Source organism: Orcinus orca, chromosome 1, assembly GCF_937001465.1.
Source record: "Orcinus orca chromosome 1, mOrcOrc1.1, whole genome shotgun sequence".
In the NCBI taxonomy this organism is placed as follows: domain Eukaryota; kingdom Metazoa; phylum Chordata; class Mammalia; order Artiodactyla; family Delphinidae; genus Orcinus; species Orcinus orca.
Genome location: NC_064559.1, coordinates 191,032,221 through 191,057,698, shown reverse-complemented (window position 1 = coordinate 191,057,698; position 25,478 = coordinate 191,032,221). Strand labels below are relative to the sequence as shown.

The 25,478-nt window shown below is 40.6% G+C and overlaps 1 protein-coding gene across 1 annotated transcript; it reads right to left on the bottom strand.

Annotated features, from left to right (window-relative positions):
* Positions 1-611: 611 nt before the first annotated feature.
* On the bottom strand, positions 612-19,031 carry RPA2 (replication protein A2). Its single transcript, XM_004266597.4, is given in 10 exon segments — positions 612-1,309; positions 2,467-2,561; positions 2,736-2,843; positions 7,403-7,519; positions 8,244-8,318; positions 13,556-13,669; positions 14,590-14,691; positions 18,388-18,494; positions 18,734-18,899; positions 18,901-19,031. Coding segments are annotated over 10 exon segments (1,089 nt in total). The 5' UTR covers positions 19,021-19,031; the 3' UTR covers positions 612-1,224.
* Positions 19,032-25,478: the final 6,447 nt, after the last annotated feature.

Here is a 25,478-nt window from a genome sequence, read left to right as displayed (position 1 = left end):
GGGAGAGGCCACAACAGTGAGAGGCCCGCGTACCACAAAAAAAACAAAAAAAACCAAAAAAAAACTCGCTGAATTAATGAGTAAGTAGTTTTTGATTGCTAAATCATAGAATTCAAAATCAAAAGAAAAAGTGACTTCCACCCAGAACCACTGCTATTGCCCCCTTGCCCATTTGAGGGCATTAGCATGGTAACTAGAACGAGAAGTCCACCACCCATAGAAGTATCCTATCATGCATTCCATATTCAAATGTATATGCTTTTTTAAACCTGTTTTTAGCCACTGTTCTTTCTTTTAGGCAACAATCAAGAATGGACATACTTGCAAATGAACATACTGGTTGACTGACTTTTAAGCGTCTGCACAGCTCCCCAGATGGGAACTATCCTGCACGTACAGAAAATAACAACCACATTGTTGTTCACTGTCAGAAACCAAGGGAGTGGAGCCTTCTCCACACAGCTGCTGGTAGATCTCATTTAGAAACACAGTTAAAGCAGTTACAGAACTTTTATTTGCATGTTACACCTCATTAACTTATCTCTGAATTAGCTGAGATGATAAAGTATTAATTATTACAGTGTAAAAAAAAGAACATTTTTACAAGTTACTGCAATAATAGAACTATTTTATTAAGCATATGAATGTACTTATTTTGTACAAAACACGTATCTTTCTCTCTGCCCCATGAAGCCACCATTCTAGAACCCCATGCTTATAAAAACACACTTTGGGCAGCAATTATGACAAGGTGAAAGAAAGTGCAATTCTGAAAGTAAAAACACATAACCACATAACCAAAGTGGGGAACAAAAACAGGCAGAGGTTAGTGGGCTTTGTGGCTAGCTCTCTGCTGACAGGCCCTAGTCCTGCTCTCAACAGGAAACAATTTAGGCATAAAAACTCCTGAGTATTATTTAAGTAATACCGCCCAACCCTTCTTGGTAGCATCCCTCTTCCAATTCCATTTATCCTGATATTGTAACTAATTTGTAAGTTCTTTAAGAAATTCCGCCCTGGTTTACATCCCTGTCAGTTGCCCATATCCCTCTGAGCTTCAAAAACACAGAAGAGTAGTAAGTTTCAAAAGGATGTCAATTGAAACCTTTTATAGATGAAACCTACTACCTAGAAGTCAACCTGCCAAATATATGCACAGCTGGAGACGAGAGACTGCATAAAAGGTCCAGCTGGAAAATATCTCGGGTACCCAATTAGATCCAGTTATTCTGCATCTGTGGATTTAAAATGATCATCATCCACAGTGGAATAGATGTGTCCCTCGTTGCTTAGAAAATCCACAGCTTGCCTAGAAAGAAAGAAAAAACCAAATGTAGAAGAAAGGAAACTGCCTTTTGGATATGGCCGAATATGTAAACTTTACTCATTTCCCTACTTTCTATCTTAGCTGACAAGAATTCATGGCCATTTTGCTCATGGAAGGCTCTTGCAGGGAGAAACACCAGTAAAATTACAAAACTGAGGTAATCCTTGGAGACAAAGGCTTTAGGGCTGCCTTGGATGCCTCTCCCAAGTTGTGTAAAGCAAAGAAAATAGGACCTCACTTAAATACCAGTGTAAGCAAACTGAAACCAGGATCTAAAGCTATAGTTCCGGTTGCATATAATGTCTCCCAATATAAACAGCTATATAAAAAAATAGCTCCTCACTCATCCACCGACCCTCTCATTCCCCTCTGGGAAATCAAGTTGCAAGAAGGAAAGGAAAGGTCTTTCTAGAAATGGTATGACACCTTCAAATCCTTAAAGGCCCTCAGGGTCAGTGTCAGTAACATATTTAATAAGAGTAACAATTTATAGAGCACCTACTATTGTGACAGACATTCTGCACCTCATCATCACAGTAACTCTAAGATAGGAATTATTATCCTCATCTCATAGGACAGGAAATGGAATTAGACCTGAGTATTCTTTTCTATCGAGACCTAGAATATCAACTGATTTATAGTAACAACTATCACAAACACCATAATACTCCGTTTGTTTGATTAGTTCATTAGAATCAGGAAGCTGCTTGTCTAACAGGTTATCAGGACAAGGATGTTGGAAGGACTGTCTAATGGCTTCAGGTCCAGATAGCCTGAGGAACACTGCACAGTGGGGACAGCAATGCCAATGCAAATGTACACCTGAGGACTAGGAGCTTAGGATCTCATTCCTCCAGACTAAATTCCACGAGAGGTATCTGGTCAATTTTTGCTCAAAATTACATCCCTTGCACATAATGGTACTTAGTATTTGCTGAATGAAAAATGAATGAGTGAAGTGACAGGCAGCACCATCTTTGTGAGTCCTTTTTCTACTTTTCCATGACTGAACAACTTCGCTTTTGTTAGTCAACAGTTTTTTTTTTTTTTTTTAAACTTACTTCTCATTACCGGGAAATCCTGGTGAGGGGAAACGGGTACAATTCTGGAGCCCTAGTTCACAGAAACCAAATACTCACTTGATGGAGGGTACGGTCATGTGTTGGAGCTGATTCTTGAGATCCTGAAAGTTCAATCCTTCAGGCCTTGGGCAAGCCTTAATCAAATTCAGTACCTGAAGATTCAAATCAGAAAGATTTTAGCAACTACTCTGAATCAGCTCCCCTATGTAAGCCAGAATCCCTTTATAGGAAAGAAATGAGTCAGGTACTTAGCACCATTAAGGAAGTAACATAATTTACAACTAACTGTCTGTGTCTTGCATGTCTGGAGCCACTCAGCTGTTTACCTGGTTCTGGGCCACAGTGAGGCCATTTGTTGGCATGAAGCTATTCCCACCAAAGTTCCCAGCTTCACCCATTCCTGGATTGCTGACAGGTGCTCTCCCTGCTGAGGGCTGAATTAAGAAATAAGTTTACAACATTAGTAAATTCACCAATTTAAACACAGTCCTTGCTCTTTTAAATAGCTTAATAAATAGTTTACAAAAAAACAATTTAAGCAGTTTTTTTTTTTTTTGGCTGCGCTACACGGCTTGTGGGATATTAGTTCCCTGACTGGGGATTGAACCCAGGCCACGTCAAAGCGTGGTTAGAGTCCTAACCACTGGACTGCCAGGGAATTCCCTAAGCAGAGTTTTCCCAATAACAACTGCTTCCCTTGGAAAGGACAGCTATTATCTAATGAGTATTTCATAGGAAGATAAAGTCATTCTCTGAAGCATATCACATCAAACTGAGAGAAAGGTACTTCCTGGATCCTCCTTTTCTTTTGTGATGTGACAGGAACCAGAGGAAAAATAGCACTGAGAAGAAAATTACTGAGATCTGCTATAGTGGTATCTACCTCTGGTGCTTCAATCATGCAAGCATTTACTGAGTGTCAACTAGGCATGAAGCATTACAAGGAGAGAAAAGGAGACATAGTTCTCATTACCCTCTCTTTTCTTCTTTTTTACCACCAAACTTTTAAAAAATAATAGATTATAGTCACTGTTTACATTTCCCAGCACTATTTGGATTCTCTCCAAATATACCTCTGAAACAGTTCTCACCAAACGTACCAATGCTTATCAACCAACACAGCCAGTAATCACTTTCAGTTCTCATAACACTTGACCTCTCAGAAGCAGACACTGCTGACCACACCCCTCTTGAAATGTACCCCTCCTTAGGCTTCCTGACACCATATTCTTCTGGTTCTCCACTTAATTTTCAAACTATACCTTCTCAGTATCCTTTCTCAGCCTCTTTGTCTACCTGTCTTCCAAAAAGCTGATAGTTCTCTCAGGATTTCATCCCAGACCTCCTCCGAGGCCACAAATCCTCGTTACCAACCATCTACTGAAGACCTCCACTTAGCTATCTCACACACTTCAAAATAAAGTTTACTTTCCTCCCCAAACCTGCTTGCCCTGGTATATTCCATTTCTATTAGTAAGTCCAAGCCCAGTCCTGTAGACCTTGGCCATCTTTGAGTCTCCACTCGCTCACCTCCCACAGCCCGTCACCACAGCCCATCACCACAGCCCATTAATACAGCGTTCAGTGGCTCGAATTGATCCTCATCACCCCTGATCTCCTGACTGGTGTCTCAGCTGCAAGTCTCTCCTATTCCAATCAACCCTCCTCACTGCTCCAAGTAATAACTTCTGATCATGTCTCTCCTCCACCTAAAAGCTTTCAGCTGGCTCCCCCTGCCTGTGAAAATAATATAAAACTCCTGGATATTAGACCGACTACAACTAGACATCAAAGTCTGTATTTTATTCTTGACCATCCCCTTTCAACACAGGGAATTCTTGCCAGTCACACACACGCCTCTGACATGTTATTCCATGTCTGGAATGCTCCTCCCCTCATCTGCTTGGGAAACACCCTTCTCATCCTTCAAAGCCCAACTTAATTGTCACTGCCTTTGTGAAGACTTCCCTGACATCCCCCCAGGCCAAAGTTAGTTGTGTTCTTCCTTCTTGGCTCTCACAGCATTTGGCCCATTCCCTCTCATAGTAGCCATCGCACTGTTTGCCTGTCACTTTCTCCCATAAGCCCCTTCAGCTTTGCACAGTGCCTGGTGGGCAGCAGGTGCTCAGTCAATGTTTAATTTATTGAACTGAATAAAGATGACAAAAGATTAAATATGTTAAGTACTCATTACAAGTAAAAGAGCATTGTGGAAGCTCATCAGTGAATCCCATGCAGTCAAGAGACTCATTCATTCAACAAACGTTCATTAGGGCTTCCCTGGTGGCGCAGTAGTTAAGAATCCACCTGCCAGTGCAGGGGACGCGGGTTCGAGCCCCGGTCCGGGAAGATCCCACATGCCGTGGAGCAACTAAGCCCGCGTGCCACAGCTACTAAGCCTGTGCTCTAGTGCCCCTGTGCCACAACTACTGAGCCCACATGCCACAACTACTGAAGCCCGCACGCCTAGAGCCCGTGCTCCGCAACAAGAGAAGTCACCACAATGAGAAGCCTGCGCACTGCAATGAAGAGTAGCCCCCGCTCACCGCAACTAGAGAAAGCCCGCGCACAGCACGGAAGACCCAACGCAGACCAAAAAAAAAAAAAAAAAAAAAAAAAAAAAAAATCATTAAATGCCAATGCTTCGAGGTCATTAAAAAAAACCCCAAAATTCAGTCATGGTCTCCTGTTTTCAAGCTAGATGCCTTCACGTTGCTTGCTGGTGAGACAGAAGTCCTATTTTATGATCCAGTAATACTGAACTGAATGCTATTTCTTCCCTGGATACCTCTGCTGAAATGACCTCATAAACATGCTTCAGGTGCACCCCTGCTCCCATATGTGTATTTTAAGACTTGGTTTAGGCATCACCTCCTCCAGGAGGCCGTTTTTGATGTCCAGGTCAGGACAGGAAACTCTTCTCTGTGGTTCGACAGCACCCTGCACTTGCCACTCCTCACTGCTTAAGTGATCTGAACCCTCAATGCTTAAGGCAAACTCTTTGAGGGAAAGGATTATTTTATTTACTCCTCAATATAACTGTCTATACTCACAGCTTCCACCCATCCTCACTTTAAAACCATTTTTATCACAGAACATTTGATATATATGTTTAGGTTATGAAGTATAGTCATAAAATAAACACCCTAAACTTTCTACCCAGTCCCATTCTTTTTAATCCACATTTCCCCTAACCATTGCTGAAGCCACTCTTCTGAAGATCCACGTTTCCAAATCCGACGGACCTCTCTCATCACCTTACTTGACTTCTAGGCAGCATTCTACTGTTGAACTCCACTCCCTCCTTAAAGTACTCTTTTCAGAATATTCTACAGAACCACATTTCCTGATTTTCCTCCTGCCCAACTGGCAACTTCTCTGACCTTCTCTGGCTCCTGCTGTGCCTCCAGACTCCTAGCTCTGTGTCTCAGAGCTTAGGTCTCTTACCTCTTAACTCACTAGTTACCTCCTCTCATCCAAGGCTTTAAATACCATCCACACAATGACTCCCAATGCTCTCTCTCTACCCCTGACCTCTCCTTTGAGTCCCAGCTTTATACAGTCAGCCGTCCATTCTGGTCTCCATTTGGGTGTCTGACACGTTGCATTTGCTAAGTCCAGAACAGAACTCTGGAGTTTGCCCTTCAAACCTGCTAGCTTCATCTAGTTACTCAAGCCCCAAACCTAGGAGTTATTTTTGTACCCTCTCTTTTCTTTATATCCTGTATCTAAACCATTAAGTCCTGTCAGCTCTACCTTCGAAATGTATTAGAATCCAATCACTTCTTACCCAGCTGCTGCTACCATTCCCCAGAATTACTTCTGTTGCTATTGTTGGTGTCTCATAGTCTACTCTCCACACAGCAGCTCAAGTGAGCTTTTAAAAAGGTAAATCAGACCACATCACTTCCCTAGTCAAAACCTTCTAAAGGTTTAGTGTCAATTAGAAAAAAGTAATCCTTACTATGGCCTATAAAGCCCTACATGATCGGGGTCTCGCTCCCTTGCCTACATCCCTGTACCACCTCCCATGTCATTTGCTTCACTCCAGACAGTCTGGCCTTCTTGCTAGTCTCAAGTATGCCAAGCTTGTTCCAGTCTCATGGCTTCTGACACCGCATGGAATGTTCTTCTCTCATTTAAAAATTATACCATTCTTATTCCCTCCATCACTGTCTTCTCCTACTCTGCTTAATTTCAGAGTACCTATAACTACCTAAAATTATATATTTGTTTTCTTGTTGATGGTCCATTTCTCTCAAGAATATAAATTTGAGGGCAGACACTTTACCCATCTTGTTCACTGCTTTATTCCCAGGGCCTAGAATAATGATTGGCATATACTAGGCTCAATAAATTGAATGAATGTATCTTTGTATCCCCAGGGCTTAGCAAAGTGCTTGGCACAAAACAAGAGGCAACAGCTCCAGTCCCTCCTACTGTAACCAGTCTTCCACCTTGCCACCAGAATCATCTAAGGGCACTCTAATACTCAGATCAGCAAACCCATTATGTGGTCCTAGATGGACTTGCCAAACTGAATATGTACCACAGAAAATGTTGAGAAATTTCGATATGAAGCAAGAAATATAGTTGCAGGGACAAAATAATGGTGCATAAATAATCCTGTTTAGCCAATAGGTTGGAAGGAAAGCAGCAAAATGCTATCTTAGTTGGGGTTTTTCTCTGAATATGGACTGAAAATCCTGAAGCTAAGAGCTCAGCTGATAATTATGTGTCTACACTTGAAGCTTGTCTTGGCCTCAGCCATCCAAGCCACCAGGGTTAGAGGAACTTGTAATTTTGAGAGGAAAGTGTTTCATCAGGAATAAAATAACACAGCAAAGCTCATGGAGAAAATTTTTTTTGAGGACTGAATGATGACTTTCTTGTGGCTCAATCTTCAAAATGTCAAGGAAATCAAAGCCGGAGCACAGAAGTGGTTTAGGTTTTTTCAGGGAAGAGAAAAAACGACGAGAATGAAGCTGCTCACCTGGCTGTTAGACTTGCTGAGCATCATGTGTGCATTGACTACTTCCAGAATATGTGTGGTAAACTCATTCATATCCTCCAGGGGCATGATCTTAAAGGCTACCAGGCTTTTCTTGTTCTATTAAAATAAAGAGAGAAATGTGAACAAATAATGAGCACATTCAAGTCAATTTCAGGTCAAAACATTGTGGCTCCTTTCTCGGTTATAGTATTTTACTGAGGAAAATGTGTTATATACTGAAAATTTTTAACTCAGAGTTAATCCAAAAACAGTCAATGAAATATAGTCAAAAGAACAAAACTAGCACAGAGATGTTCAATGACTTTCCCAGGGTTATACAACCAGAGTCTAGTCTCCAAATCCAGTGTCCGCCTTCTACACCTAATGAATGCCATAGATGGCAACTGTAGGCTGAGATCTTGTTCTTTCTCTACCTTTCTGTTTGTTTTATATTGAGGAAACCCATTATTTCCTTTTGAAGAAGAAAATAATGAATTAACTTCAATATAACTCCCATTAAACATAGAGACTTACTAAGTCTTAAGTATCCTAAACTTAGGCATGACCCCAGAAACTGCTTCATGCAGATACATTTTTTTTTTCCCCCCCGTACGCGGGCCTCTCACTAATGTGGCCTCTCCCATTGCGGAGCACAGACTCCAGATGCGCAGGCCCAGTGGCCATGGCTCACAGGCCCAGCCGCTCCGCGGCACGTGGGATTCTCCCGAACCGAGGCACGAACCTGTGTCCCCTGAATCGGCAGGCGGACTCTCAATCTCTGCGCCACCAGGCAAGCCCCATGCAGATACATTTTAACTGTCGTTTTTTTCCCTGACTTTACCTGAAAAGATCTCAGATGACCAGCCACTTTCACATATGTTTCTGGAGGAACCACAGTGTTTTCACTGCTGGCATCCTAACAGAAAAAATACAAACACACCACTTAGGTTTTAGTGATGCTGGTGAAAGCCTCTTCAAAATTTCTAAATTATGTACAGAAAGAGAAAGTTACAAAGTAAGAGCTAAAGGATCCTAATGTAGCACTACCTAGTTTGCCCTGCCTTTTAGAATTTAATTTTTAAAAAATAAAACCAGGAATTAGAATAAAAATATCCAAGTTCCATGTTATGCACATCAAAAAACAAGCAAACGATTATGGCACTCTCATTCAGTGTTCTTAGGCACACAACTTTCTGGTGGACATACTTATTGGCATAGCAACTGTACTTTTAGAAATTTAAGAAAATAAAGAACATGTATTAAGATTTAGCTTTAATATGGTCAACTAATCTATGACAAAGGAGACAAGGATATACAATGGAGGAAAGACAGTTGCTTCAATAAGCGGTGCTGGGAAAACTGGACAGCTACATGTAAAAGAATGAAATTAGAACACTCCCTAACACCATACACAAAAATAAACTGAAAATGGATTAAAGCTCTAAATGTAAGGCCAGACACTATAAAACTCTTAGAGGAAAACATAGGAAGAACACTTTTTGACATAAATCACAGCAAGTTCTTTTTTGATCGACCTCCTAGAGTAATGGAAATAAAAACAAAAATAAACAAATGGGACCTAATGAAACTTAAAAGCTTTTGCAAAGCAAAGGAAACTACAAACAGGACGAAAAGACAACCCTCAGAATGGGAGAAAATATTTGCAGACGAAAGATTAATCTCCAAAATATATAAACAGCTCATGCAGCTCAATATTAAAAAAACAAACAACCCAATCCAAAAATGGGCAGAAGACCTAAATAGACATTTCTCCAAAGAAGACATACAGATGGCCAAGAAGCACATGAAAAGCTGCTCAACATCACTAATTATTAGAGAAATGCAAATCAAAACTACAATGAGGTATCACCTCACACCAGTTAGAATGGGTATCATCAGAAAATCTACAAACAACAAATGCTGGAGAGGGTGTGGAGAAAAGGGAACCCTCTTGCACTATTGGTGGGAATGTAAACGGATACAGCCACTATGGAGAACAGTACAGAGGTTCCTTCAAAACCTAAAAATAGAATTACCATATGACCCAGCAATCCCACCACTGGGCATATACCCAGAGAAAATCATAATTCAAAAAGACACATGCACCCCAGTGTTCATTGCAGCACTATTTATAAGAGCCAGGTCATAGAAGCAACCTAAATGCCCATAGATAGACGAATGGATAAAGAAGATATGGTACACATATACAATGGAATATTACTCAGACATAAAAATGAACGAAATTGGGTCACGTGTAGAGATGTGGATGGATCTAGAGACTGTCATACAGAGTGAAGTAAGTCAGAAAGAGAAAAACAAATATCGTATATTAACGCATGTATGGGGAAACCTAGAAAAATGGTACAGATGAACTGGTTTGCAGGGCAGAAATTGAGACACAGATGTAGAGAGCAAACGTATGGACACCAAGCGGGGAAAGTGGCTGGGGGGTGGTGGTGGTGGTGTGATGAATTGGGCGATTGGGATTGACATGTATACACTGATGTGTATAAAATGGATGACTAATAAGAACCTGCTGTATAAAAAAATAAATAAAATAAAATTCAAAAAGAGATTTAGCTTTAGGAGTATTCATCACAGCATAGTTTTGAATACTAAAACATTTAAAACAACCTACATATCCAACAAAAGGTGCACATTTGTATAATGGATTAGTTTATACTGCTGCAAATGATAATGCAGAATTCTATTCATTGTCTGTGAAGACCTGCTGTGACTCATGGAAAAAAGCTTATTTCCCACAAGGGGAAACATATACATCAAAACGTTAACAAAAGTTAACTTGGATAATTATAAATGATTTTAATATTTCTTTTTGGGTTTTCTAGACTATGTACCTATTATTAATAAGAAAAATACATAAGCTGACTCAAAGCTCTTTTTGATTATAAAATACACGACTATAAAAAAACGAGAATATAGAATGTATGTGTTTAAAACTAAAAAACACCCCAATTCCCATTACCTGGAGATTATCAACTATTTGCATTTCACTCTACCTAGTATTTTACATAGCTGTATATATACCACAGATAAAAGTTTGTATTCTCTCAAAGAACATTTTAAAACAAGTTGGAACTAACACAACATTATAAATCAACTATACTGCAATAAAAATTAAAAACAAACTCTTGCAAAAAGTAAAGCTGGATCTATACTTCTCTCCTTTTACCAAAATACATCATTTAATTATAAAAAGACTTAATCATATATAGAGATATAAAAAGAAACCACAGAAATTATAGAAGGAAACATGAATTGAAAAATAATCTGAAACAAGGAAAAGCTTTTCAAAGTCAAAGGACAAACTAGAGAAGTCATATAATTATGATAAGAGGTTAATATTTTCAGGCTCTTGCAAACAAAAATAAATATCCAAACACTCCTGGGGAATCAAAGGACTTTAGACAACTAAAAATCCACCCACAAATTAACACTGAATAAAGTTAAAAAAAAAAAATCCAATCTCTCTAAAACCAAAGAATTACGCACAAAAAATGAGAAAATTCTCAATGACAGGACTATTTTTAAACTATGATACAAAAATTTAAGACTCATAAAACCTACTGTTAGGGTGTGGAGAACTAATGGGGAACTCTCATGCACTAAGTAAATTGGTACCTATATGGAAGGCAATAAAAAATGTAAAAACGTAAATGTAAGATTAACCAAAAAAGAAAGTAGAAACATGTAAAATGTGTATTTCCTCCAGAAAACCTAGTTTAAATTGATCTTAAGGAGATTATCTCAATCATGAAGAGATGTACACAAAGATACTCACCGCTGCATTGTCTATAATAACAAATGATGGAAATAAGCTAAATGTTTCCTGACTGGGTCTATAAGTAAGGGATGATATATCCTTATGATGGAATAGGCAGTCACCAAAATTGATGATGTAAATTTGTATTTATTGACATTAAGAAATCAGTTCCACTACATAGTTTTGAGCGAAAAGAGCAGATTACAGAGCAGTTGCATATCATATTATCCTTTATGTAAAACTGTAAGCATACATCTCATATATGTACAGATATGCAGAGAGAAATGTCTGAAAGGGTATTTCCCAAAATGTGTTGTAACAGTAGTCATCTTTTGGATGTGGGATTTCAGGGGATCTTTAAATGTTTATAAGTGAGCACCATACATTTTGTATGAGCATGCAGTATCAGGCATCTCTAGTAACTACCTTCCCCCTTGATGGCAGGGACTGTGTCTTTTGCATTCTTTGTCTACCTGGAACCAAGCAGTCTGGTTCAGAATCAGTGCTCCAATAACAACTGTTGAATGAATTCTCCTGTATTTTTCTGAGGTCCAAAAAATAAAGAATGAATAACTATCAAGTTAATTCTTCACAGACGACTTGTGGTTTTTGAAGCGAAAATAGCATACAAAGTATGCATTATCCAAATGTTCTATAATGAATGTATTTTAAAAACAACATAAAAAACCAAGAGGCCTCTGCCCAATTAAAAAATAAAAAGGGGGCTTCCCTGGTGGCACAGTGGTTAAGAATCTGCCTGCCAATGCAGGGGACACAGGTTCGATTCCTGGCCCAGGAAGATCCCACATGCTGCGGAGCAACTAAGCCCATGTACCACAACTACTGAGCCTGTGCTCTAGAGCCCGTGAGCCATAACTACTGAGCCCACATGCCACAATTACTGAATCCCATGTGCCTAGAGCCCGTGCTCGCAACAAGAGAAGCCACGACATGAGAAACCCGCGCATCACAACAAAGAGTAGCTCCCGCTCGCCGCAACTAGAGAAAGCCCGCGCACAGCAACAAAGACCTAACACAGCTAAATAAATAAATAAATTTTTAAAAATAATTAAAAAAAATAAAAAGGGTAAAAGGAATATATTTTCTTTAAGTCTATTTTCTGCATGTTTATACATATACTCATATATATGTTGCTTTGCAAAAATGGGGCCACACCATGCATACTACCTTTTTTTTTTTTTTTTTGCGGTATGCGGGCCTCTCACTGTTGTGGCCTCTCCCGCTGCGGAGCACAGGCTCAGTGGCCATGGATCACGGGCCCAGCTGCTCCGCAGCATGTGGGAACTTCCCGGACTGGGGCATGAACCCGTGTCCCCTGCATCGGCAGGCGGACTCTCAACCACTGCGCCACCAGGGAAGCCCCATACTACCTTTAACATGCTCTTTTCCTCTCAACAATTTATGGTAAACAATTCTTTGTGACAATACATACATTTCTACATCATTTGCAGTATTTTAAAAAATATACCAGGATTTAATTAATAATATCCTACTGCTAACATTGAGATTCCTTTTAGTTTTCCATTATTATAAATAATGATGATCAACAATCTTACAACTGAATCTTTGCGTGTATTTTTAATTATTCCTGAATGCAAATTTCTGGCAGTGGAGTGGTCAACATTTCTGAGATGATTTTGATCATCGGCTGATTTTTGAGAAAGGTGATGCTCATAACATCAAGGTAGGGCGGTATCCACTTCCCCAGACAAACAGTGACAATTCACTCCATAAATTAAGCGCCTACTGCTCTCAATAGAAGTGGACATTGCCATTCTCTTTTCTCCTTTGCCAATTTAATAAACTAAAAATGGTATCTTAATGTTAAGTAAACTTGCTTTTCTTATTGTTGTTGCAATTTGTATTTCATCTATTATGAATTACTTGTGCATTTCTTTGCCCGTTTTCCTAAGGTGTGGTTGCTTTTTCCTTTTTGCTCTGTAAGAACTTTCAATAATTGAAAATTTTAAATGTTCGTAATATTTTGCAAAAAATTTTCCCACTAATTTAAATAATATTTACTCAGGGCCCACTATGTAACTGGCACTGTTCTAGGTGCTAGGGATACAGTGCCTACATAAAAATCCTTGTTCTCACAGAGTTTACATTCTAGTGTGTCCCGTCACTTGCCCTTTAACTTCGTTTATAGTATTTTGGGAAGTTTAAAAGATTTTAAATTTTTTATGACATCAAATGTATTGGCCTTTAATGTTAGGGTTTCTGCCTTTGATGTCTTGCTTATGTTTTATTTTTATAATAAGATCCACCTTTAAAAAGTAAGACTAAAAAAGTTCAACATCTCCAAAGTCCCAGAGTAACCCCACCCTGATTCAAAACCAACTACTTACATCTGTGTCAACCCACTGGCGAACATCCATGGGTGCAGCCGTCATGTCATCTATTTTGTAAACAATGTTGGTTGCAGCCTTCTCTGCATTTCTGATTATCCCCACAATAGTGACCTAGACCAGAAGAAAAAAAAATTTGGTTTTCTTGGAAACCAAAGCAACACTTATGTATTTTCTTAAAAATATTTATTTATTTATTTATTTGGCTGCACTGGGTCTTAGCTGTGGCACGTGGTATCTTCATTGCAGCATGCGGGATCTTTAGTTGGGGCACATAGGCTCTTAGTTACGGCATGCAGGATCTAGTTCCCTGACCAGGGATTGAACTTGGGCCCCCTGCATTGGGAGCATGGAATCTTAACCACTGGACCACCAGGGAAGTCCCTATGTTTTTTTTTCATAAATTTATTTATTTCAGGCTGCATTGGGTCTTCATTGCTGCGCGCAGGCTTTCTCTAGTTGCAGTGAGTGGGGGCTACTTTTTGTTGCAGTGCGCGGGCTTCTCATTGCGGTGGCTTCTCTCGTTGCGGAGTATGGGCTCTAGGCGCACGGGCTTCAGTAGTTGTGGCTCGCGGGCTCTAGAGCACAGGCTCAGTAGTTGTGGCGCACAGGCTTAGCTGCTCCACAGCATGTGGGATCTTCTCAGACCAGGGCTTGAACCCGTGTCCCCTGCACTGAGGCGGATTCTTAACCACTGCGCCACCAGGGAAGTCCCCTATGTGTTTATTTATTTTTTTTGTGGTAAGCAGGCCTCTCACTGTTGTAGCCTCTCCCGTTGCAGAGCACTGACTCCGGACGCGCAGGCTCAGTGGCCATGGCTCACGGGCCCAGCCGCTCCGCAGCATGTGGGATCTTCCCGGACCGGGGCACGAACCCGTGTCCCCTGCATCGGCAGGCAGACTCTCAACCACTGCGCCACCAGGGAGGCCCACCCCTATGTATTTTCACCCCTATGTATTTTGTTGAGATGTTAGTTTTATCTCATTCTTCATTCCTATGATTAAGTGACTCTTCCACAAATTATTTTTACTTACCTGTGAAATCTCAACATTTCCAATTCTGAACACTTCATCAACCAGAGTAGCAGAAAGCAGCTGAGATATGGTACAGGGTACAATATGCTGAGCTCGGGCTCTCTGAAAAAAAAGTATGCATACATCCAATTAAGAAAATAATAACTACTGTTCATTTAGCACCTGCTATGTGCCAAGCACTTTACATATATTATAACATTGAATCTTCAAAATGCACCTCATTATCCCTGCTTCACAGAGATGAAAACCAGGGTTATATAGCTAACAAATGCCACACTTTAGATTTCAAACCCAGGCTTGTCTGACTCCAAAGCTCCTGATGAATGGATAAGTTTGTGCGGTACTAGGGATCACCAAAATGAGTAGGCCAGAGTGCAAACAGCATAAGGAAGATGACCTGCTTCTGGAACAGACTTTTAAAGGAAACCCCACCTTTAGGAGCTGGCTTTTTATCACAGATGAGATGGTACTCAGAAGGGGTTTGAGAGATGGCCAGCAGAGACAGAACATTGGAGTTGTTCTAACTCTCATGATAAAATATAACAGAAAGTTAGAGGTACAGCTTTAGGATAGATGTTCTGACAATCAAATGTGAGTATGGGGAAAATGGGATAAGGGCTTGGCCACACTGGACATCTTAAAGGAAAGGGACAGGAGGTGATGGGCAGAAGAGGACACCCAAATCACATCCAGAAGCAGCCTAACACCAGCATAAATTCTTATTTTTGCCTACCACTGGGCAGAGGTTGTTTGGGGAACATAAAAATGAGTAGAATGGAATAGGATTTGCCTTCAACATACTCCTAACTTAGGGGAGGTAAAAATGTAAATAACGAGCCTGATCTTGATACACTATAGAATGAGATGCTCTATGTAGGATCTCGGAAATATTTTTGGCAATTTCAAGAAGAGGGAGCATTTAGGCTGGACCTTGAAGCACAAGAATTTCGACAGTGAAAAAATAGTGGGTAGGGAATATGCATTATAGGCTGAGGGCAAACATGCACTCTCATACACTCTTAGAGGGACCATGTACAAGATGGAAAAAGCATGGTGGATTAAAGATTACGGTTCTTCCTGTTGGAGATCAACAGGATGTAACCCAGTAACTGTTCCACATGTAAGACTGAACATAGCAGACTCTTGGTCTTCATGGATTTAGCAGTTGAAGCTTATCCCTGAAGGTCCATGATACTCGCAACATTTCACTTTGCTGAAGCCTAATTTTGAATGGTGAGTACTGCCAGGATGGTAGAAAGTAAGCCTAGCCAACTACCAGCACACATGTCACAACAGGCAGCAGCCAAGCTTGAGTGTAAAGATTATGGCTCTACCACTCAGGAGCAGTGTGTTCTTGGTCACATTTCTCTATTCATCTGTACCTCAGTTTCCTCATCTATAAAACTAGGAATAATAAAATCATTAAAAATCATTATGAAAATTAAATATATGGTGAAGTACCTAGAATAACTGGCACACTGTAAGCACTCAATAAACATTAGGAATTATTAGGTCAGCTATTGTTCCTCACTATTTATAGCTGTAATAGCTTTTAACAAGGATATAAAGGAATCAACTGTTTTTCAATTTTACTTTATAGTATTTTATAAGTGAAGTTATATGCTATATTAGTATTTATATATTTAAAATTTGCTGAGGTCCCAGGATTTAGCTCTCATAATCTACTATACAGTTTTCACCTATCACACCTGAGATTTTCATTGTATCTTCAGCATAAGAAAACTAAGAGCCACTGTGGTAACAGCAGCAAGAATATGGGCTTTGGAGCCAGAAAGTCCTACAGACCTGTGTTCAAATCCCAGCTCCACAGCCCTGGACACACCACCACCTATTCTATAAAATGAGGATATCTACCTTTTGAGTTGTAAATGAAATATATAATGTATATGAAAATGCTAATCCCAAGCACCACATGTAGTAGGTATTCAATAAATATTATTACTCCTCAGGGAAAAAAGTTACAGATGGGTAATTATTGAGGTGTTAGTAAATACCTTCAAATTCATCTCAAATCACAGCAAGTTCTTGTTTTTTAATGAGCACCTATTATGTGCCAAGAACTGATCACAAAGAGTTTCCAGTTTGTTCCAAAGAGATTCACAGAGAGGGTGTCAGCACAAGTACTGATATGTTTAATTCTGAAAAAAATTCTTTTCTAGCTGACTATGAACCACTGGCTACTCTGACAGTACTATAAAAAACCCACCATTTTTAAAGGCAAAACATGGTATTAGAAATTTCACATGATTCAATCAAATATAACAGGTTTATAGTCAACAGGAAACATTTTAGATAGAGTGTTTATCTAATTTACTGTGGAAAAGGCACTAGATTTAAACATAAAAAGACCTGGGTTTGAAACTCCAGTTTATAACCATCATTGTTCTCTGAAAAGCAGTCTTAATACACAGCCCCAGGGAGGGATACTGAGATTAAGAATTCTAACAACCAGAATGAAGAAAAATAGTTAAGATAAAGGAGAAAAGATGAGAACCAATGATCTATCTTTTGTTTTTTCCTTTACAGCCTCAAGGAAGACAAAGTTAGAGGACTTGGAGTCCCCTCTGGTCTTCCTGGGAAAAAGAAAATTACAATAGACAGAAGTTGCTCATCAGATTTTGGATTTGTGCAGCATCAATGTGTGGACTAACTAGCTATGCAAGCTCAGGTGTCCCTTAATCTCCCTGAGCCTCTGTTGTGCAATGCAGTAAATAATAATTAACTCACAGGATTATATAAAATAATCATATGAAAAATATAAAGCAATGCCCAAATGTATGGGAATTATCAATGGATTTTTTTCCCACTGACACACCCTTGTGAATTACCAGTTTAGGTAAAAGCTTATCAACCTGGACATAAAACACAGAAGCTACTAATACTGAATCTTAACACCAAATCCTATATTTTTTAAAGGATGAAATCAACAGCAGCTATTAAATTGAAACTCATTTCTGGAAGAGTGAATAACAAGCATTTGGACAGCTTTTTACAGATCACTTTCCTGTACATTACCTCATTTATCAATTCTCAGAACCACCCTGGGACATGAGTAGTACTAGTACTATTATCAGATGAGAAAAATCAAGGGCCACCAAAACCAGCAGTGGAAGCTGCTTCGCTAAACTCACACCACCAGTTAAAAGGCAAAGTTGATTCTGGACACCACGTACTCTGGCTCCAATGCTCAGGTTCTTTTTAATAATACTCTCTGGGACCATTTACTGAAAGCAACTCTGGGGCAGGTGTAATTATATATATACCATAATATTAAGTCTCACAACAACCTTGTAAGGTATCTATTATTAATCCCATTTAGTAGGTGCCAAACAGATTTCCAAGAAGGTATCATTTGTCCAATGATACCCTGCAAGGAGTGTCAGAGCAATGGTGGATCATAGATCCACTAGACTTCAAAGACCATGTTCTTTCCACCGCATTAGAGCACCTCATTACATTTCATTTAAAAACGACTTCCAATACATGAAGAATGTAAACTAGGCTATACAAACAAGTTCACTTTTCCCACAAGGTTGATTTCATTAGTTCTATTGGTAAATTTCAAAATAAAGGCAAGGAAACAATGGATGCAAAATTAGGGGAATTTCACTTTTCAAAATTACAGCACTCAATTATAAGATTCGAAAAGATAATAATTGACAATTATCGTATCAGCTCAAGTTTAACACCCTTCCTTCATCGCACAAATTTTCTCTCACAGATGAGTCAGTAGCTTCCGGACAGTATAAGATAAAACGAAGTACGCTTTCAACCTACAGATTTCTTTTCGGCCTGGGAAGGTGTCGGTGATCCAAAGCCCCCAGGGGACTGTGTGTAGCTTCCGGTTCCCCCAAAAGAGGAACTGCTATAGCTTTCAAATCCACCTGGTTTTAAACAACAACGGTATTAATACCTGTTCCGCCCTCCAAGCCTCTGAAAAATCCACAGGACCCCCAGACTTCACCCTAGCCACTTCCAGCGTCTCCTTAACCTCCCCCCGACCCCGCACGCCCCCGCGGCCGGCCCCCGCCCCTCCCCCACCCCCGCTGCCACAGGCCTCTCCCACCCAGCCCCTTGCTAAATCCTTCTTGCGGGTCTCATAATCCGCCCCACTCATCATTACTGGTCCACATCTTCGTCACGATTCCCTCAGGAAAGAGTTCCAGGAGGTTCCGGTCTGGTGCGTTCCCCTAACCGCCTCCGAGCCCTGAGGCGGCCGCTCCGCTATATCTACTTTTCGCAGAAGCCACAAACTCCTTCCCGCGAAAGACGGAGCCAGTCAGCAGCCAGAACGCTTCTCGCTTCAGCCAATCAGTGCTCACGAATCTTACGCCTTTTCCCGTCTTCTCCAGCCGCGCTCCTGAAAACGCGCACTCTGCTCCCGGGAGGGTAGGAAGCCTCTGCGGCCATCGTTACTAAGGGCAAAATAGACTGCGCAAGCGGAAGTAAGGCTGAGGGACGTTGTGATAGGACGGTGTCTCAAAAAAATAACCAATCAAGATGATATTTCCGCACCTCTGGCCGTGTAATCCCACCCCCCGTGACACCTTACATCACTTCCTTTGTACGGCCTCCTCCTGTTCCCGCCAAATTCTTCCCAAGCGACGCCTTAATCTAAAGGGTTGTAGTAGAATTCCTGCTTCCGCATCTGGGCCTGGCGATCACGCAGCATTTGCGCACCCGGGGAAGTCACAGTACTGGCTTCACAGCATCTCGTGGAGTTGCATGTTCTTTTCCTTAAAAAGCCAATTTCAGTTCTTTTATTGCCACCTTCTCGTCCTGATTTTCCCCAGTGAGGCAATGAGAAACCTACACTGTCTTTCCCAGAATGGCAGAAGATCTGAGAATGACATCCCCCCAACCTGTTCCTCACCCCGCTCTAATCCAGTTTCGCATCCTCGGTTGCTTCTAGTATGCTTCATATAACACAGTTGTGTCCCTACTATAGAGAGTGGAACACGTCTGTCAGTTCTTTGCTCTAAATACTACTATACTGTTAGGACTCCTCCTCCCTCCCCCAATTAATTTATTAAAAAATATTTATTGGGCTTCCCTGGTGGCGCAGTGTTTGAGAGTCCGCCTGCCAATGCTGGGGACATGGGTTCGTGCCCCGGTCCCACATGCCGCGGAGCGGCTGGGCCTGTGGGCCATGGCCGCTGAGCCTGCACGTCCGGAGCCTGTGCTCCACCCACAACGGTAGAGACTGCAATGGTGAGAGGCCCAAGTACTGCAAAAAAAAAAAGAAAAAAAAAATTTATTGATGTCTCTTTTGTTCCCAGCTCAGTGCTGGCCACTAGGATTCAATGGTAAATAAGATAGACATGGTCCCGGGCTTTTGGGCCATTGTATTTCCTTTGCTAAAACTGCAGGCACTGTTTTTTTTTGTCTGTTTTTAGTTTTTTTTTTTTTGGCTACGTTGGGTCTTTGTTGCTGCTGCACGGGCTTTCTCTAGTTGCGGCAAACAGGGGCTACTATTCGTTGTGGTGCTCGGGCTTCTCGCTGCGGAGCACGGGCTCTAGGCGCGCAGGTTCAGTAGCTCCACGACATCCGGGACCTTCCTGGACCAGGGATGGAACCCGTGTTACCTGAATTGGTAGGCGGATTCTTAACCACTGCGCCACCAGGGCAGTCCCGCAGGCACTGTCTTAAATATTTTACATTAATTAACTCAGTCCTGTGAGGTAGGTAAATACTGCTGTTGTCCCCACTTTACAGATGAGAAAACTGAAGCTAAGTTGTGGGCGTCTATACTGAAGCCCAGGAAGTCTGATTCTATCAACCAGTGTAGTTAGTATACCTTCTTGAACATCCTAGACCTGGGGCACAAACTCACATGACAACTGGGCTCAGGCAGGAAAACTGTAAATATAGTGGATTGAATAATAGAGGGGAATTTTTTTTTTAATTGAAGTATAGTTGACTCACATTGTGTTAGTTTCCGGTGTACAGCAAAGTGATTCAGATATATATATGTTCTTTTTCCTTGTAAGTTGTTGTTTTCTTAAATTTTATTTTTTTATACAGCAGGTTCTTGTTAGTTATCCATTTTATACATATTAGTGTATACATGTCAATCCCAATTGCCCAATTCATCCCACCACCACCACCACCCCCCTCACCACTTTCCCCCCTTGGTGCCCATACGTTTGTTCTCTACATCTGTGTCTCAATTTCTGCTCTGCAAACCGGTTCATCTGTACCATTTTTCTAGGTTCCACATATACACGTTAATATATGATATTTGTTTTTCTCTTTCTGGCTTACTTCACTCTGTATGACAGTCTCTCGATCCATCACATCTCTACACATGACCCAATTTCGTTCCTTTTTTATGGCTGAGTAATATTCCATTGTATATATGTACCACATCTTCTTTATCCATTCGTCTATATATGGGCATTTAGGTTGCTTCCAAGACCTGGCTATTGTAAATAGTGCTGCACTGAACACTAGGGTGCATGTGTCTTTTTGAATTATGGTTTTCTCTGGGTATATGCCCAGTAGTGGGATTGCTGGGTCATATGGTAATTCTATTTTTAGGTTTTGAAGGAACCTGCATACTGTTCTCCATAGTGGCTGTATCCATTTACATTCCCACCAACAGTGCAAGAGGGTTCCCTTTTCTCCACACCCTCTCCAGCATTTGTTGTTTGTAGATTTTCTGATGATGCCCATTCTAACTGGTGTGAGGTGATACCTCATTGTAGTTTTGATTTGCATTTCTCTAATAATTAGTGATGTTGAGCAGCTTTGCATGTTCTTCTTGGCCATCTGTATATCTTCTTTGGAGAAATGTCTATTTAGGTCTTCTGCCCATTTTTGGATTGGGTTGTTTGTTTTTTTAATATTGAGCTGCATGAGCTGTTTATATATTTTGGAGATTAATCTTTCATTTGCAAATATTTTCTCCCATTCTGAGGGTTGTCTTTTCATCTTGTTTGTAGTTTCCTTTGCTTTGCAAAAGCTTTTAAGTTTCATTAGGTCCCATTTGTTTATTTTTGACTGGGGTCAGTCAGGAAAACTGTAAATATAGTGGATTGGATGATGGAGGGGAATTTTTAAAACTTTTTTCTCCACAGTAAGAAAAACAACCACACAGGCATAATGGTAAATAGCAACTGACATGAAGAATATGGGGTCGGTGTTGCCAGGTCATCTTAAGTTTTTTTAGCAGGTACCAGAAGCCTGCATTTTTATGTAAAAATTTCAGAATTTTGTTTATAAGTAAATTTAAAAATTAAAAGGAACTTCCCTGGTGGCGCAGTGGTTAAGAATCTGCCTGCCAATGCAGGGGACATGGGTTCGAGCCCTGGTCCAGGAAGATCCCACATGCTGCGGAGCAACTAAGCCCGTGCGCCACAACTACTGAGGCCGTGTGCCACAGCTACTGAAGCACGTGCACCTAGAGCCCGTGCTCCACAACAAGAGAAGCCACTGCAATGAGAAGCCCGAGCACCACAATGAAGCGTAGCCCCGCTTGCTGCGACTAGAGGAAGCCCATGTGCAGCAACAAAGAAACAAAGCAGCCAAACAAACAAACAAACAAAAAATTAAAAATGCTATGTAGGCCAAAGAAAAGATATCTGTGGGCCAGATGTTGCTTGTGTGCCGTTTCTTTCCTACGTAAATTCTGTTAGCGTCCAAATCATTGCTGAGAAATAAACAAGATACAGCCAAGAAGAAAAGTCATATCAAGATAACATTATTATATTAAGCCTAAGGTGATTGAAACTTTCATAGTCTGACACGTAAGAGCATATTTATGATATGTAGGATTAAATGTTAGCAATTAAGAGTAATTGGGAAATTTAAGATGTGGGTTCACTTGGAGTAGTCAGCCTCATTTGCGGTTCAACTAGTTATAAATTCAGCTGAGAGGATCATACTTTTAAAAATAAATAAAATGAAATATGAATATCTTAAAATATAACAATGCAAAATGTCAAACTAAGGTTTTTGCAAATCTTTTCAAGAGCTTGATGATCTGATAAATTGAGCAGAGGGCTCAGTTTTCAATTAGCGCTAAAATGATTAGTATTTACCTTTTGTTTGGGGAGGGGCAGTGAATTCTCTCAAGGTTTAGTTTTATCAAGTTGAAGTCTTCCTGTCACATAGAAGGGATTTCTGAGAAGTCTTCCGTTTCCCTCTCCAGGTAGACTGTTATCAGGGAAACCCACAGCAAGACTGAGAAAAGGAGAAATCACCCTTTAAAAGCAATCTGGTGACACATCCATTAGGATGGCTACTATTTTAAAAATAGAAAACAAGTGTTGGTGAGGACATGGAGAAATTGGAAACTTTGTGCACTGTTAGTGGGAATGCAAAATAGTGCAGCCACTATGAAATACGGTATGGCAGTTCCTCAAAAAATTGAAAATAGAATCATCATATGATCCAGCAGTTCCATTTCTGGGTATATACACCAAAGAACTGAAAGCAGGGACTCAGTTACTTGGACACCCATGTTCATAGCAGCGTTATTCACAAAAGCCAAAAGGTGGAAGCAAACCAAGTATCTATTGACAGATGAATCAATAAACAAAACGTATGGGACATACAATGGAATATTATTCAGCTTTTAAAAAAGGAAAGAAATTCTGATACGTGCTAAAATATGGGTGAACCTTGAAGACATTATTCTAAGTGAAATAAGCCAGTCACAAAGGACAAATATTGTATGATTCCACTTATATGAGGTACATAGAATAGTCAAATTCATAGGGACAGGAAGTAGAATAGTGGCTACCAGGGGCTGGAGAAAAGGAAGAATGGGGAGTTATCATTTAATGGGTATGGTTTCCACTCGGGAAGATTAAAAGTTTCCCTACTTCCCTGGTAGCAGAGTGGTTAAGAATCTGCCTGCCAACGCAGGGGACATGGGTTCGAGCCCTGGTCTGGGAAGATCCCACATGCTGCAGAGCAACTAAGCCTGTGCACCACAACTACTGAGCCTGCGCTCTAGAGCCTGTGAACCACAACTACTGAAGCCCGTGGACCTAGAGCCCGTGCTCCGCAACAGAAGAAGCCACCGCAATGAAAAGAATGTGCACCGCAAGGAAGAGTAGCCCCCGCTCGCCAAAAAGCCCACATGCAGCAACGAAGACCCAACGCAGCCAAAAATAAATAAATAAATTAATTAATTAAAAAAGAAAAGTTCGGGCGATAGATAGTGGTGATGGTTGCACAACAGGAATGTAGCTAATGCCACAGAACTGTACTTGAAAATGGTAAAAAGGTAAATTTTATGTCGTTTGTATTTTAACACAATTAAAATTTTTTTAAAATCCACCCTGGTATTTATTGAGTGTATGCCACAGGCCAGAAACGTGCATTATCTCTGCTAAATTCTTCATATGCATTATCTCCCAAAGTTTTTGACCTGCCATTTAAACCTCCAAGTTCATTTTGCCTCCACATTATAAATACACATATTTTAATCAGAATGTTCTCAACATTGATGAATTTTCATTTAGACTTAATTTCCTGTTCAATTTTTTGTATAGTGAGATTTAGCCATTTCTAATTTTTCCATTTTCAATTTTGCAGAAATCATTGTGAATCCATTCTTCCCTGGGCAAACTTTACAATGAGTGTTAAATTCATCGTTCAAATTTGATTCATACCAAATTTTACTGGTTTTTCACATCTGCCACTATAGTTTCATGGGTGCTCATTTCTATCAAGTACAGTTTGATTCAGGGGATTTCTGGTAGTTTTCAATGTTCACAAGATGTGATTCTCCTTTTTTTTTTCCTAAGACAATTTTACTGGATGGAGTAGCTATTTTCAGTTTTATATTGTACTGATTATTTCCACCAGTAATAATCATTATGAATTGGATAATACTGATAGAATTCTTTTAATATCAAAGAGGTTTTTAGAAGTGGTGCAGAACACTATTTGTTTAATGCTCAATTTTTTAACTCTTATAGGTAATAATCCTTGAAATCAATCTTTTGGGTATTTAAACATTGTTTACAAACTTAAATATCCTTAAATTTTTTTTTTTTTCGGTACGCGGGCCTCTCACTGCTGTGGCCTCTCCCACTGCGGAGCACAGGCCCCGGACGCGCAGGCTCAGCGGCCATGGCCCACGGGCCCAGCCGCTCCGCGGCACGTGGGATCCTCCCGGACCGGGACACGAACCCGCGTCCCCTGCATCAGCAGGTGGACTCCCAATCGCTGCGCCACCAGGGAAGCCCATCCTTAAATTTTTAAACTGCAATTAAAGTGCTAGTATGGCTGGCTGATTCTTATGAATACTTCAAATATCTTAAAGAGCAGACAAAATACAAAAATGATAATTGTGAAGTTAATGAAGTTGAAGTTTCAGGGCTCTTTGCTTGCACAGCCTCTTCCAAAGCCCTTCTTTTGTTTAGATACCTCTTTAATATCTTACTTTGCATTCTTTTTCTTTTTCTTTCTTTTTTTTTTTTTTTGCGTTACGCGGGCCTCTCACTGTTGTGGCCTCTCCCGTTGCGGAGCACAGGCTCCGGACGCACAGGCTCAGCAGCCATGGCTCACGGGCTCAGCCGCTCCGCGGCATGTGGGATCTTCCCGGACCGGGGCACAAACCCATGTCCCCTGCATCGGCAGGCGGACTCTCAACCACTGCGCCGCCAGGGAAGCCCTGCATTCTTTTTCTTAAGTAGGGCTACACAAATTGTTTAAGCCTCAGGCCCAACAAAATCTGGTGCCTCCTTTCTCCTGCTTCCTTGGACCATTGCTTTATTTATTTTATCATCCTGTGGTTTCTGTAGTATTATCCTTGGCTTTCAAACATTCAATCAGACTGAAAAGAAAAAGATATGTCATCTTAATCCAGTTGAGGTTATTGGATCTGGGTCTTCAATCAATTTATTCTTAGT